The 12,080-nt window shown below is 41.2% G+C and overlaps 1 protein-coding gene across 4 annotated transcripts in view; it reads right to left on the bottom strand.

Annotated features, from left to right (window-relative positions):
• Window positions 1-12,080, bottom strand: part of LOC129839870 (axin-2-like) — a 56,697-nt gene that overhangs the window by 15,049 nt on the left and 29,568 nt on the right. The window contains exons 1-2 of one of the 4 annotated variants that reach the window (XM_055907568.1): window positions 4,207-4,949; window positions 1,758-2,688 (exon numbers count right to left, since the gene is read on the bottom strand). In XM_055907568.1, coding sequence (XP_055763543.1) covers window positions 1,758-2,581 — 824 coding nt within the window. In that variant the 5' untranslated portion in view covers window positions 2,582-2,688; window positions 4,207-4,949. Of the gene's footprint in view, window positions 1-1,757; window positions 2,689-3,653; window positions 4,184-4,206; window positions 4,950-12,080 lie in introns of those variants that run through there. The other 3 variants (XM_055907570.1, XM_055907567.1, XM_055907569.1) reach the window with 3 other exon arrangements.

Genomic DNA, 12,080 nt, shown 5'->3' on the forward strand with positions numbered 1-12,080 from the left:
AGAAAGGACGAGGAAAAAACATCACAAGCGAAAAGGGAGAACGGGGGTTTGACATTGCGCCGGCTATGGGGTTTTTTTCACGTTGTTTCGGAGGAGAGTGGCTACGCTTCTGAAGGGAAAAAATGTCATCTGAGTGCAGTAGCGAAATGAGTTCCACATGTTTCAGATGGAAATGTGTTGACCTAAACAGTTGGTGAGGGGCAGGGGAAAGAAGAGATGAGAGGGAAAAGGTGGGGGCTATCCCTTTTCTTCAGTGAAACACAAGAATGTGTGGATCCCACCAGGAAGCTGAGGAGGTGCCCTCGTGTCAACAACCCCCGAGTCCCCCTTCAGTTCCCAACTCAACATGGCCCCTTCTAAACATCATATCTGCCACAGCAACACTGTCCCTAAGCCTGATAGCTAGCTACGGCGTGTAGAGATATCATGCCATAGGAACTAATATCCCTGACAGTCAACCCATAACCCACTGCAAAACTCTGGTCAAATGACCTGGCACACTATTTTAGCATGAAAGTTCAATATGAATCAGAGGAAATACGAGTCATTTAAAACTTGTCACGAAACTATCATACACTTTTCTCCTCTTCGCGACAAGCATTTCACAGTCTCTTTCATCCGCAGCATTTTCCTGGTTCGTTCAAGAGGACAAATGTGTTTCCTTGAAAAGTTCCCCCTTTTTCAAATCCCTTTTTTTTCTTCTCTCTCCTATGGACACGGAAAGGAACAGGACACTCTCAAACCAATCTGATATAATTATATCCAGATGTTGTTTTTATTGTACGGACAAACTAGGGGAACTGTTCGGCGGACAAACTTTGGAATGGCTCTCTTTGATGCACACTCGTGCATGGAAGCCACACTTTCACAGTGCTCCTGACATTTACATTACATTTACATTTAAGTCATTTAGCAGACGCTCTTATCCAGAGCGACTTACAAATTGGTGCATTCACCTTATGCCGTGAAGAGTTTGCAGCTGTTGGACAATGTGTGGGACGAGAGATCTTAAAAGAAACGAACCCAAAATGCTTTCCAGAAACCCTGTCTTTGATCTCGGGGACCAAGAGGCCAATATCTCTTCTGGGCATTACTCACTCACTCTCTCTTTCTCTCTGTGTGTGTGCCTGTGTTACATTGTAGTCTGTAATAACAGGACTACTTGATAATAGGCTGAGAAATGTAGAAATATTGCAGAACTTCACAACGGAATCACTTGTTTCATGTACTAGCTGCAACAGCCAGCCAGGCAGGCTTAGTGTCTGAATTCATGCCTCTAACTACTGGAGGAGCGATTACAAAGCACAGGAAACTTGAGCACGCCAACAAAGGGCTGACTGCAATACACCATTTACTTTACAGGAAAGTCCAGGTCTGTTGATGTCCCTCCCCTGACTAACTGCAGGGCAGAGAGGACAAACAGACATTTTTCAAACTTTGATATTTTTTTCTGTCCATCGAGCATCTTTTATCTCATAATGGAATTTGAGGGAAATACGTTGTATTACCATAGCTGGGCAATAACTAGTTCAAATGCATATCTGCTCTTTACAGCACGTTAATAACTGAATTATATGCAAGTTATATGCTATTATCTACCCGACAACATGCCCAATAACTAATTAATTCACCAATACTATACACTTAAGTAACCTTAGAGATCATCAGCATATTGATAAACAGTCATAATAAAAAACATCAATTAAATGACTCGATAGACAGTAAACATAATCAATTAAATTAAGGCATTCTCTTACCTGTACCCATTCTCCAGCACTTCCGCCGCAGTCCGAATGGAAGCAGTGGCCCGTAGCGCATTAGCAGATAGTCCAACCACAGAGGCTAACGTGTTCGCCTTCAAGTCACAACTCCACTCCTCTTCCTCAATGAGAGGTGGCAGAAATCCGCACATCAACTTGAGGCTCCCGAGACCGCTATGGTTGGCATAAGCCGTGTTCTCGCACCCCGTGTGCACATATTCAAGGTATATGTCGGAAGTTAAGAACATCTGGTACGCATTCTCCTCCATGGTTGACTGAATTTCCGTTTGTGCTTGGTCAAACATCGCAGAGTCTATCTGTTGCTTCTTAATACTATCCCTTATGTAGGTTTTAGTGGCAGGTTTCAACTGCTTGGCAACAATGCTGTTGTTTTCAATGTACCGCTTGAAAATAGCTTTGGCAACTCGTAGCGTTTTGGTATCATTGAGGTCCATTTGCCTAAACCCGTTGCAGGCGAACCAAAAGTCCAACGTGTCCACGCATTTCTCCCGCTCCAGAAAGGTCCTGAACAGGTGAGCACCGTCTTGGTCACCAAGGAGAAAATGCAACGACTTGGTCCACCGGGCGAGGGGTGAATCCGGCGACGCGCTACCCTCAGGTTCCCCGAGTCCATCCTCGTTCCTCCTCGGCGTGGAGCCGGGAGACGCGACGGTGATAGCTTTAGCCTTATTTTGGGCTCTCATTTTGGCATGTTTGCTGGGAGTATGGCATGACGCTTCTCCCTCCTCCCCCGGCACCGGGGGACGGGGAGCATCTTCTCGGAAGCTACTGCTGATATGGTCTGTAAGCGCTCTGCTCATGGCTCCAGCTCCGGTTGCCGTGTGTGCCGTTGTGCCTGCTATGAGCTCCACTGTAATCCTCCTCACTCTCTTAAATCCGCGGGGGAGCTTCTCTGCTCCTTTTCACTCTGAAACAGAAAGTGTTGATCTAATCAAAGCCAGATCCAGCTAACTTCAAAGGGAGACATGAAGTAAACAGTCCCTTTCAGATCCCCGCCGGTTTGCAAAGAAAGAAAAATGAAAGGTTTAGTCTCATCAATCTATTTCTAATCTAAATGGGGGTTTAGCAACCTATATTTACAGTCTGCATCGATTTGTCACATCAAACGACCGTTGACAAGAACAATCGTTTCACATCGCCAACATTCCTCACCAAGTACGCACCAAAAATATATTTTACGCATATCAAAAAGATCACCTGAAACCGCTTTCATTTCAAATGAATGATCAGTCTAAATGTGCTTCCGATACTGTCATCTGCATTATGCATAAGGATTGCGTTCCCATGAACCACTTGTCCTCATACATCCCGTGTTGCACATCACACAGCCAGCCATCCAAGACAGTGGAAACACATCCTATGCGCCACAATGGCCTAAGGTTCCTATAATGATGAGGATAAGAGCCCCGTACAATGATCACGATCAACAGTAGGCTATAATTCCTGAAATAATTTGCAGTTAGACTACTACATTTCAGCTCACATGTAGGCTACAACACATAATTACGGCAGCGAGCACTAGGCAACGTGTCTGAACAACGCGATATGATAGCCATGCCCAATACTATATTACTAGGCGACTAGACAAGAGATATCCTAGTTTTTTTAGTAAGTACTTTACGTCATCTTCAATAATGTCACAAGTAAAACTGTCAATATTGTGCCAAATTTGCCATAAACCCACGCGCCACTAAACTATTCTGCGCAATAAAAACAACGTTACATTGTAACATTTCTACTAGCGCTTAGTCTGTTTACAGGATTTGCATAAACAATCAATGTGTCCCAACTACTCGTAAATTAACATCATGCTTTACGTAAAGAAAACAGCCCGCGAAGTGTATATAACATGGGCAAGGCTACATCACATACCATTGTAAAACGAAACCCGAGTCCAGCAAAAAGTGAAGAAAAAGCTATTCCCATTTGCTTATGCTCCGTCCTCTTTAGTGGTATATATCCAACAAAAAGTTCGATGGAAGTGATGGTAATCCGACAGTGGACTAGATTTACTTAGCCACATGTGTCCTTGATGCAATAGGAATAGTCTAATGTACCCTGTCCCATTCAACAACTGACCCCAAAGTACGCAGGCACTGCTTCTATGTAGATCAGAGGGGGTGTCGACATTTCGAGGAGGCGGGAGAGGGGGGACCTTGCCGAATACATCCCACTTTTCCCCTTCTTTCAGACTACGGTAAACTACATCAACCAATATTAGTCTCTTCTACAGCCTTCACAATCACGAAAACATTGATCCTCGATCTCAGAGTTGCCTTACTTATCCATTCTACAGTATTTTCTCGCCCACAAAACAACAAGTGTAGCCTACATTTCTCAACTTCAAAGCATTGCAGCAACACATCAAAGCGACCAAGAGAGGGGGCCTTGGTTAAGGTTGCAGAACAGCATTCTTGCAACTTACCATCGATGCACACGAGTCCTTTCCCGTATGCTCAGAAATGGTTCACACAGAAACAAAGTAACAACCCCAAAAAGTATTACAATAACGCAACCAGATTGCTGGTGTTAGTCTACTCCGCTCTGATGTTTATCTCAGAAAGAAGATGAATATAAAATGCAACCCTGAAATGAAAGCTCGTTTCCCCTTCCCCAGGTACTGTTTCAAGCAGTCATAGAAAGCAGCAGATCTCCTCTAGGCTATTTCAAAACGAACCGGCTGAGGGTTTAACAGTGGACATCAAAGTAAAGAACCGCCGGCCTGGTCCCGGAAGATACATAAAAACATCTAAACATCTTTCCGATAACAAAAAAAACATAGAAGCAAATTCACTGAATGACATCGCCATACGCTTGAGTCAATATATAGACCCCAAAACACACTGTTGAACAATAGTCGGTGGTATTTAGAAAGCTGTCAGTAGGTTTTCTGGAACGACAAAGTTTTTTACTAGGTTGTAAGGACCTTATCAAAGACTGGCAATCTCGAGCCAACTCCCCGAGGCTTTGGAACGTCTGAAGTAAGTGATCTGCCGCCCCAATAGCATTATCCATGCAATCCTTCTGTTGCTACATACACTTTAAAGAGACATACCTCCTTTCCTAAATATTTGGTATTTTAACCTCCTGGTTTCTGCATGGTAGACAATAATGCAAAATCCGTGTAAATTCCTGTAAACCGTTTATGTAAACAAAGTTGCCTGCATTTCACTTGGATTTCTCATAAACAAATGCATTTTTTAAAATTTGCCATTAAAATGCCAAATGAATATAATATATCATATTATATCAAACAATAATCATAATATATCAAATAATCACGAGGTAGTTATCTAGCAATATATTTCAATATTTTCATTGAGACACTGTGATGATACTGACAAATTATTAAACATTTTTTTTGTATTAGTCTACCTATTCAGGAACCAGCATAACATACATGTAAATTCCCACACACGGAGAATCCATAACCTACTATGACATTAGCTGAAATTGGCTATGGAAGATAGACAAGACATGTTTCCTGGGCTTTTAATTCAGATGACTTTCACTAATGTCAATGTGAAGGCATCTTAAAGGAAGGGTTAGACAGTGATCCTATCCCATGGTACTTCAAAGACTATATTGTCCCTTTGATGTTGAAAATCAACTTTAAAGGAAAGAATATAATTATATAAGATAATTCAGCCACACAACACTTGAATCATGACGCAGGAGAGGAGAACTAACATACTATTACTTTAAAATATAACTCTTCCATTGACGCTCATTAGTCTGTGCAATCATGCATTCTATAGGTTCTGAACAGTACACCTAATTTGCATACATAGTGACAGCTGGCCATGTCAGGCTCCAATGTAAATATCTATAACCCCTACTTCTCCTATCACAATCGCTTCTCAACTTAGTCCAGTCACTCCTATACAGAGGAATGTATAGACCTTCTAAAATGTATTTAGTTCCATACCCCACACAGATGCTTGAGGTTAAGCACTGTAGATGAGGGTCACTTTTTCTATGTTGAGTCAGGATATAATGTCCAAGCATTTCCTTAGCAATTTGTCCTCTGCAGCAGAATTTAATTTCACATGTGGACATTTTGAATTGAAGCGCTTGCCTCTTGGGCTACAGTCTGCCCTCCATACTATTTTCCACCGTTGATACTAAACCTTCAGCTCTGTGCAGGTTTAGTATCTGTGCAGGTTTAGTAGCAAAGTCAGTACAGCCACTGTGTTAAAGAAGCTGTATGGAACTTTAGCCTCTAGGGGTGCTCTTGAGCCAATCGGGGTCCTCTAAATGGGTTCCTTAAATGAATCAAATGACAGAAATATTGTCCAGAAATGACCAGAAAGTGTTTTGCCTATCATATTTCCTCGAACCCAACAACAATAGCCACATTGCTTGGTCTGGATGAATGTTATAGGAGGTCATTTACTGCCGTTGTTTATGCGGGAGAGAGCTCTGTAAAACAATCCAGGCCCAAACCACACAATGGTTTCCAACACTTCTAAATGGGAAGTGTCTACAGTATTGTCTGGGTGATGGAATGCAAAATTAGGTCATTGGCAGACACTGTGAAGTTAAAAGCACCAACTCAGTGATCTGTGAATCTAAATTTAAGTCAATGTGATATTTGAAATATGTAAGCCTGCATTATTATCGGCCAGTGGCTTCTCCAACGGCAGTAATGAAAGGAGGATTGAGATAGAGAGGGTTTTTCTGAATAGGACTATATTCTTTAAGTGGGATACTTGACTTGTAGGATAAGATGCTTAACTTCAGTCAAATTAAATGATATACCCTACATGTCACTTCTGAGAGACCAAATGGACAACTACGCCTCTCTGAATAAAGATTGCGGTGGAATTTTCTGCTGACATGGAGAAATTGTCCCAAGTTGCATGCAATGATTTGATGATCGACTGTGTTTCTACTGCATTTACATATAAAAGATGAGCAAAAAAGACTATAAAATAAATAATTCCAATACTGAGCTAAATTGTATGCTACTGTACATTTTCTGGGGAAATTAGATTATTTTGTACTTATACAATTGCACAGATAAAGATATTTTGTCAAGTTTATGATGCCGTTGATCTTAACAAGGACCCCAGGATCAGTGGAAGCCAAATTGACCCATATCATCAAATATCCACCACCATATTTTACAGTAGGTATAAAGCCACACATACCAGTGGGTCTGGCTTAGAAACACGGAAGCAAATGCTGATACTGTACCTCATGCCTACTGTAAAATATGGTGGTGGATCTTTGATGTTATGGGACTATTTTGCTTCCCCTGGTCTTGGTGCTCTTGCTAAGTTCAACAGCATCATGAACTTTAGCAAGTACCAGGACATTTAGCACATCACACAAAACCCACAAAGAAATGGCTAATTGACCACAATATCAACGTTTTGCAATGGCCATCTCAGTCTCTGGATTTGAACCCCGTTGAAAACCTGTGGTTTTAATTGAAGAGGGCAGTCCATAAGATCAGACGAAGGATATCAAGGATCTGGAAAGATTATGTATCAAGTAATGGTCTAAGATCCCGCCCAATGTGTTCTACAATCTCATAAAACATTTTAGAAAAGGCTAAATGTCGTTATCCTCACAAGGGAAGAGTGCTGGAGTATTGAGAACAGGGGTGCCAATCATTTTGAAACCTACAGTGAATTTGGAAAGTATTCAGACCCTTTGACTTTTTCCAGATGTTGTTATGTTACAGCCTTGTTCTAAAATTGATTAAATAGTTTGTTTCCCCCCTCATCAACCTACACACAACACCCCGTAATGACTGAAATATGACATTTACATAGTATTCAGACCCTTTACTCAGGACTTTGTTGAAGCACCTTTGGCAGCGATTACAGCCTTGAGTCTTGATGCTACAAGCTTGGCACATCTGTATTTGGGGAGTTATTCCCATTTTTTCTGCAGATCCTCTCAAGCTCTATCAGGTTGGATGGGGAGCATCGCTGCACAGCTATTTTCAGGTCTCTCCAAAGATGTTTGATCGGGTTCAGCTCTGGCTAGGCTACTCAAGGACATTCAGAGACTTGTCCCGAAGCCACTCCTGCATTGTCTTGGCTGTGTGCTTAGGGTCATTGTTCTGTTGGAAGGTGAACCTTCGCACCAGTCTGTGGTCCTGAGCGCTCTGGAGCAGGTTTTCATGAAGGATCTCTTTACTTTGCTCCGTTCATCTTTCCCTCGATCCTGACTAGTCTCCCAGTCCCTGCTGCTGAAAAACATCCCCATAGCATGATGTTGCCACCACCATGCTTCAACGTAGGGACGGTGCCAGGTTTCCTCCTAATGTGACGCTTGGCATTCAGGCCAAATGGTTTAATCTTGGTTTCATCAGACCAGAGAATCTTGTTTCTCATGGTCTGGGAGTCCTTTAGGTGCCTTTTGGTAAACTGCAAGCGGGCTTTCATGTGCCTTTTACCGAGGAGTGGCTTCCGTCTGGCCGCTCTACTACAAAGGCCTGATTAGTGGAGTGCTGCAGAGATGGTTGTCCTTCTGGAAGGTTCTCCCATCTCCACAGTGGAACTCTGAAGCTCTGACAGAGTGACTATCGGGCTCTTGGTCACCTCCCTGACAAAGGCCCTTCTCCCTTGACTGCTCAGTTTGTTTTGGCGACCAGCTCTAGGAAGAGTCTTGGTGGTTCCAAACTTCTTCCATTTAAGAATGATGGAGGCCACTGTTCTTGGGGACCTTCAATGCTGCAGACATTTCTTTTTACCCTTTCCCAGATCTGTGCCTCGACACAATCCTGTCAACTGTGGCCGCTTATATAGACAGGTGTGTGCCTTTCCAAATGATGTCCAATTGAATTTACCACAGGTGGACTTCAATCAAGTTGTAGAAACATCTCAAGGATGATCAATGGAAACAGGATGAACCTGAGCTCAGTTTCAAGTCTCATAGCAAAGGGTCTGAATCCTTATGTAAATAAGGTATTTCTGTTTTTTAGTTTTAATAAATTTGCAAAAATGTCTAAAAAGCAGTTTTTCGATTTGTCATTATGGGGTATTGTGTGTAGATTGATGAGGGAAAATAATAATTTGATCAATTTTAGAATAAGGCTGTAACTTAACAAAATGTGGAAAAAGTCAAGGGGTCTGAATTCTTTCCGAATGCACTGTCTTTTTCAGATCTATTTCTCTACGTAATTGTATTAGTATAAAATAATATGATTTTCCCATTGTTTTTTGCATACAATATCAAATCAAATCCAATTTTGTTGGTCACAAACCTATACTTAGCAGATGTTATTGCGGGTGTAGAGAAATGCAAAGTAGCTCAGTATTTGTACTCTTTATTTTATACAATCTTTTTTCTCATCTTCATGAAGGGTGCTAATCATGTTGGACCTGACTGTAGTTGGCACTACAGACAGAACTTGCTAGAACTGAAAAACCAAGATGCTCAAGCACATTTGGAGAGTATCATTCTTTAGTCTGTTCCTTCTCTCAATACTTCTCAGTGGGGGCATTGTTTCAAAAATATCAATTTATTAACTTAAGTATGTGTGAACCAAAATATTGGAATGATTGAACAGAAATGGGACTCGACATACTGCATTGTAGGACCATGTGACCGCACCAGTTGACCACTCAGTGCCCACAGCCCCACACTACTATCTAGCTGTGGCAGCCAAGGAGGGTGCTGTGAAAGGGGCAGTGGCCCTTTTTTTATGTTGACCCTACCCTGACCCCTTTGTAGGGGCCCTAACCATTTCACAGGAAGACCCCAATGCTTTAAAAGCACAATACAGGATGAGACTACCACCGTCTTGCTATTAAGCCCCAATAAAACGGGGTGACCCAGGGGCTAATTGAGGCCTCGTGCTACGGAGTCAAATTAAAGGCAACTGCTGCACCACCACAGACTGGAAATAATGCCTCTAATTAGGAGTTGAATTGAACAACATAAGGAAAGTTCTAAACCGGTGTAAGTACAGCTGGTACTCAAAATAGGAAATTAGTATTTAGGCCTACAGAAAGAGCTCTTACTGTCTGTATGGAAAACAGTAGCTAACAACCAACAGAGGTTTACTAGCACAGGTGACAGTACTTAACTAAGAGGTTAAGTAAAAATACTTTAAAGTACTACTTAAGTATTTTTTTTGAGTGTCTGTACTTTACTTTACTATTCATATTTTTGACAACTTTTACTCCATACATTTTCCCTGACACCCAAAAGTACTCGTTACATTTTCAATGATTGGCAGCACAGGAAAATGGTTCAATTCACACACTTATCAAGAGAACATCCCTGCTCATCCCTACTGCCTCTGATCTGACAGACTAAACACTCATTCTTTATTTGTAAATTATGTCTGAGTGTTGGAGTGTGCCTCTGGCTATCCATAAATAAATAAAAACAAGAGAATTGTGCTGTCTGGTTGGCTTAATATTAGGAATAAGAAATTATTTACACTTTTACTTGTACTTTTGATAGTTAAGTATATTTTAGCAATTACATTTACTTCGAAACTTGAGTAAATTTAAAACCAAATACTTTTAGACTTTTCCTCAAGTAGTATTTTACTGGGTGACTCACTTTTACATGAGTAATTTTCTATTAAGGTATCTTTACTTTTAATCAAGTATGACAATTGAACACTTTTTCCACCACTGTTTACTATTCGGGCATACTCTAAGGTCACAAGTGGTAAAAGTCAAGCTGTATATGTTCCTCCTAGCTGCAATAAAATGTGAAAACGTCTTACCACATGTTAACCAACATTGCATGTTCATGAACAGTCACAACAATACATTGATTTCATCCTTCTTATTCCTACACCCCATACACCCTTGCCCCAAAAGAACAGACAAAAACAGAGAGAGATGGGGGGGATCATTATAAATAACCCAATATTGCTAGTTTAAAGAGTGTGGCAGTTGGAGGAGTGATAACTCTGGCTGAAGCCTCCCCATAAACACTAATAAAATGAAGTGTATCAGAAGGGGGCGTGGCCCAGGCTTCCCTTTGAACAGGCTCTGTGATCGGTTCCCCTCTCAATTAGCTCATTGTCCACTTCAGCTGGGGGGTTACTCTCTGCTGGCTCCCTTTGAAGTGATTATCCCTTTATCTCAAGCCTGACCGAGGAGGAATATCTGGAGGACAATGGAAAATTAAAGCCCATATGTAGAAGAGCGTGAACGTCTGTTTATATATAGGGCCACAAGAGTGAAAAAGAGTTTGGGGGGGAGGGGTGATGTCAACACCTATGGAAAATAAATATGTTAAGGCTCGTGCCCGAGTTGACACTTGTGACAGAGTTTTGAGGGTGAAAATTGAAGGAAAGTGAGAAAAAAAAAGAAAGAGAGGGTTATCTATCTGTAATGGAGGAAAAGCAAGTAGGGATAGATAGGTGGAAACTGAGCTGCACTTCCTAACCTCCTGCCCAATGTATGACCATATTAGAGAGACATATTTCCCTCAGATTACACAGATCGACAAAGAATTCGAAAACAAATCCAATTTTAATAAACTCCCATATCTACTGGGTGAAATTCCACAGTGTGCCATCACAGCAGCAATATTTGTGACCTGTTGCCACAAGAAAAGGGCAACCAGTGAAGAACAAACACCATGGTAAATACAACCCATATTTATGCTTATTTATTTTCCCTTGTGTACTTTAACCATTTGTACATTGTTACAACACTGTATATATATAATATGACATTTGGAATGTCTTTATTGTTTTGAAACTTCTGTATGTGTAATGTTTACTGTTCATTTTTATTGTTTATTTCACTTTTGTATACTATCTACCTCACTTGCTTTGGCAATGTTAACACATGTTTCCCATGCCAATAAAGCCCCTTGAATTGAATTGAATAGAATAGAATAGAATAGAATAGATAGATAGATAGATAGATGAATAGATAGATAAATAGATAGATAGATAGATATCCATAATGATGAACAGATGGAAAGTGAGAAAGAGGAATAGATGGAAGGAAGAAGTAAAGATGAAGGACAGTGAAAGAGATAAAAAAGAAGAGGGGGGTTATCCATAATGACACAAACAGAAGGAGGGAGAGACTGAAGGAGGAAGAATAGAGAGATACGGACTCTTGGTGGCAGTCTTTTGGGGTAAAGTGAGGGAGAGTGAAAGGAAGAAAAAAAAAACAGACACGAGTTTCCATACATAATGACAGATAAATGAAAAGAGAGAAGGAGGGAGGGGGAAGAGATAGAAGAGAGAAGGAGAGAAGTTGTCAGCGGAATCAGATGGCGTTCAGGCAGGATACAATTAGAGTGTGGAGTTAAGACGGTCTTTGAAGTCGGACATGGTGCATAACACCCTTAACTTTA

Source organism: Salvelinus fontinalis, chromosome 40, assembly GCF_029448725.1.
Source record: "Salvelinus fontinalis isolate EN_2023a chromosome 40, ASM2944872v1, whole genome shotgun sequence".
Lineage (NCBI taxonomy): Eukaryota > Metazoa > Chordata > Actinopteri > Salmoniformes > Salmonidae > Salvelinus > Salvelinus fontinalis.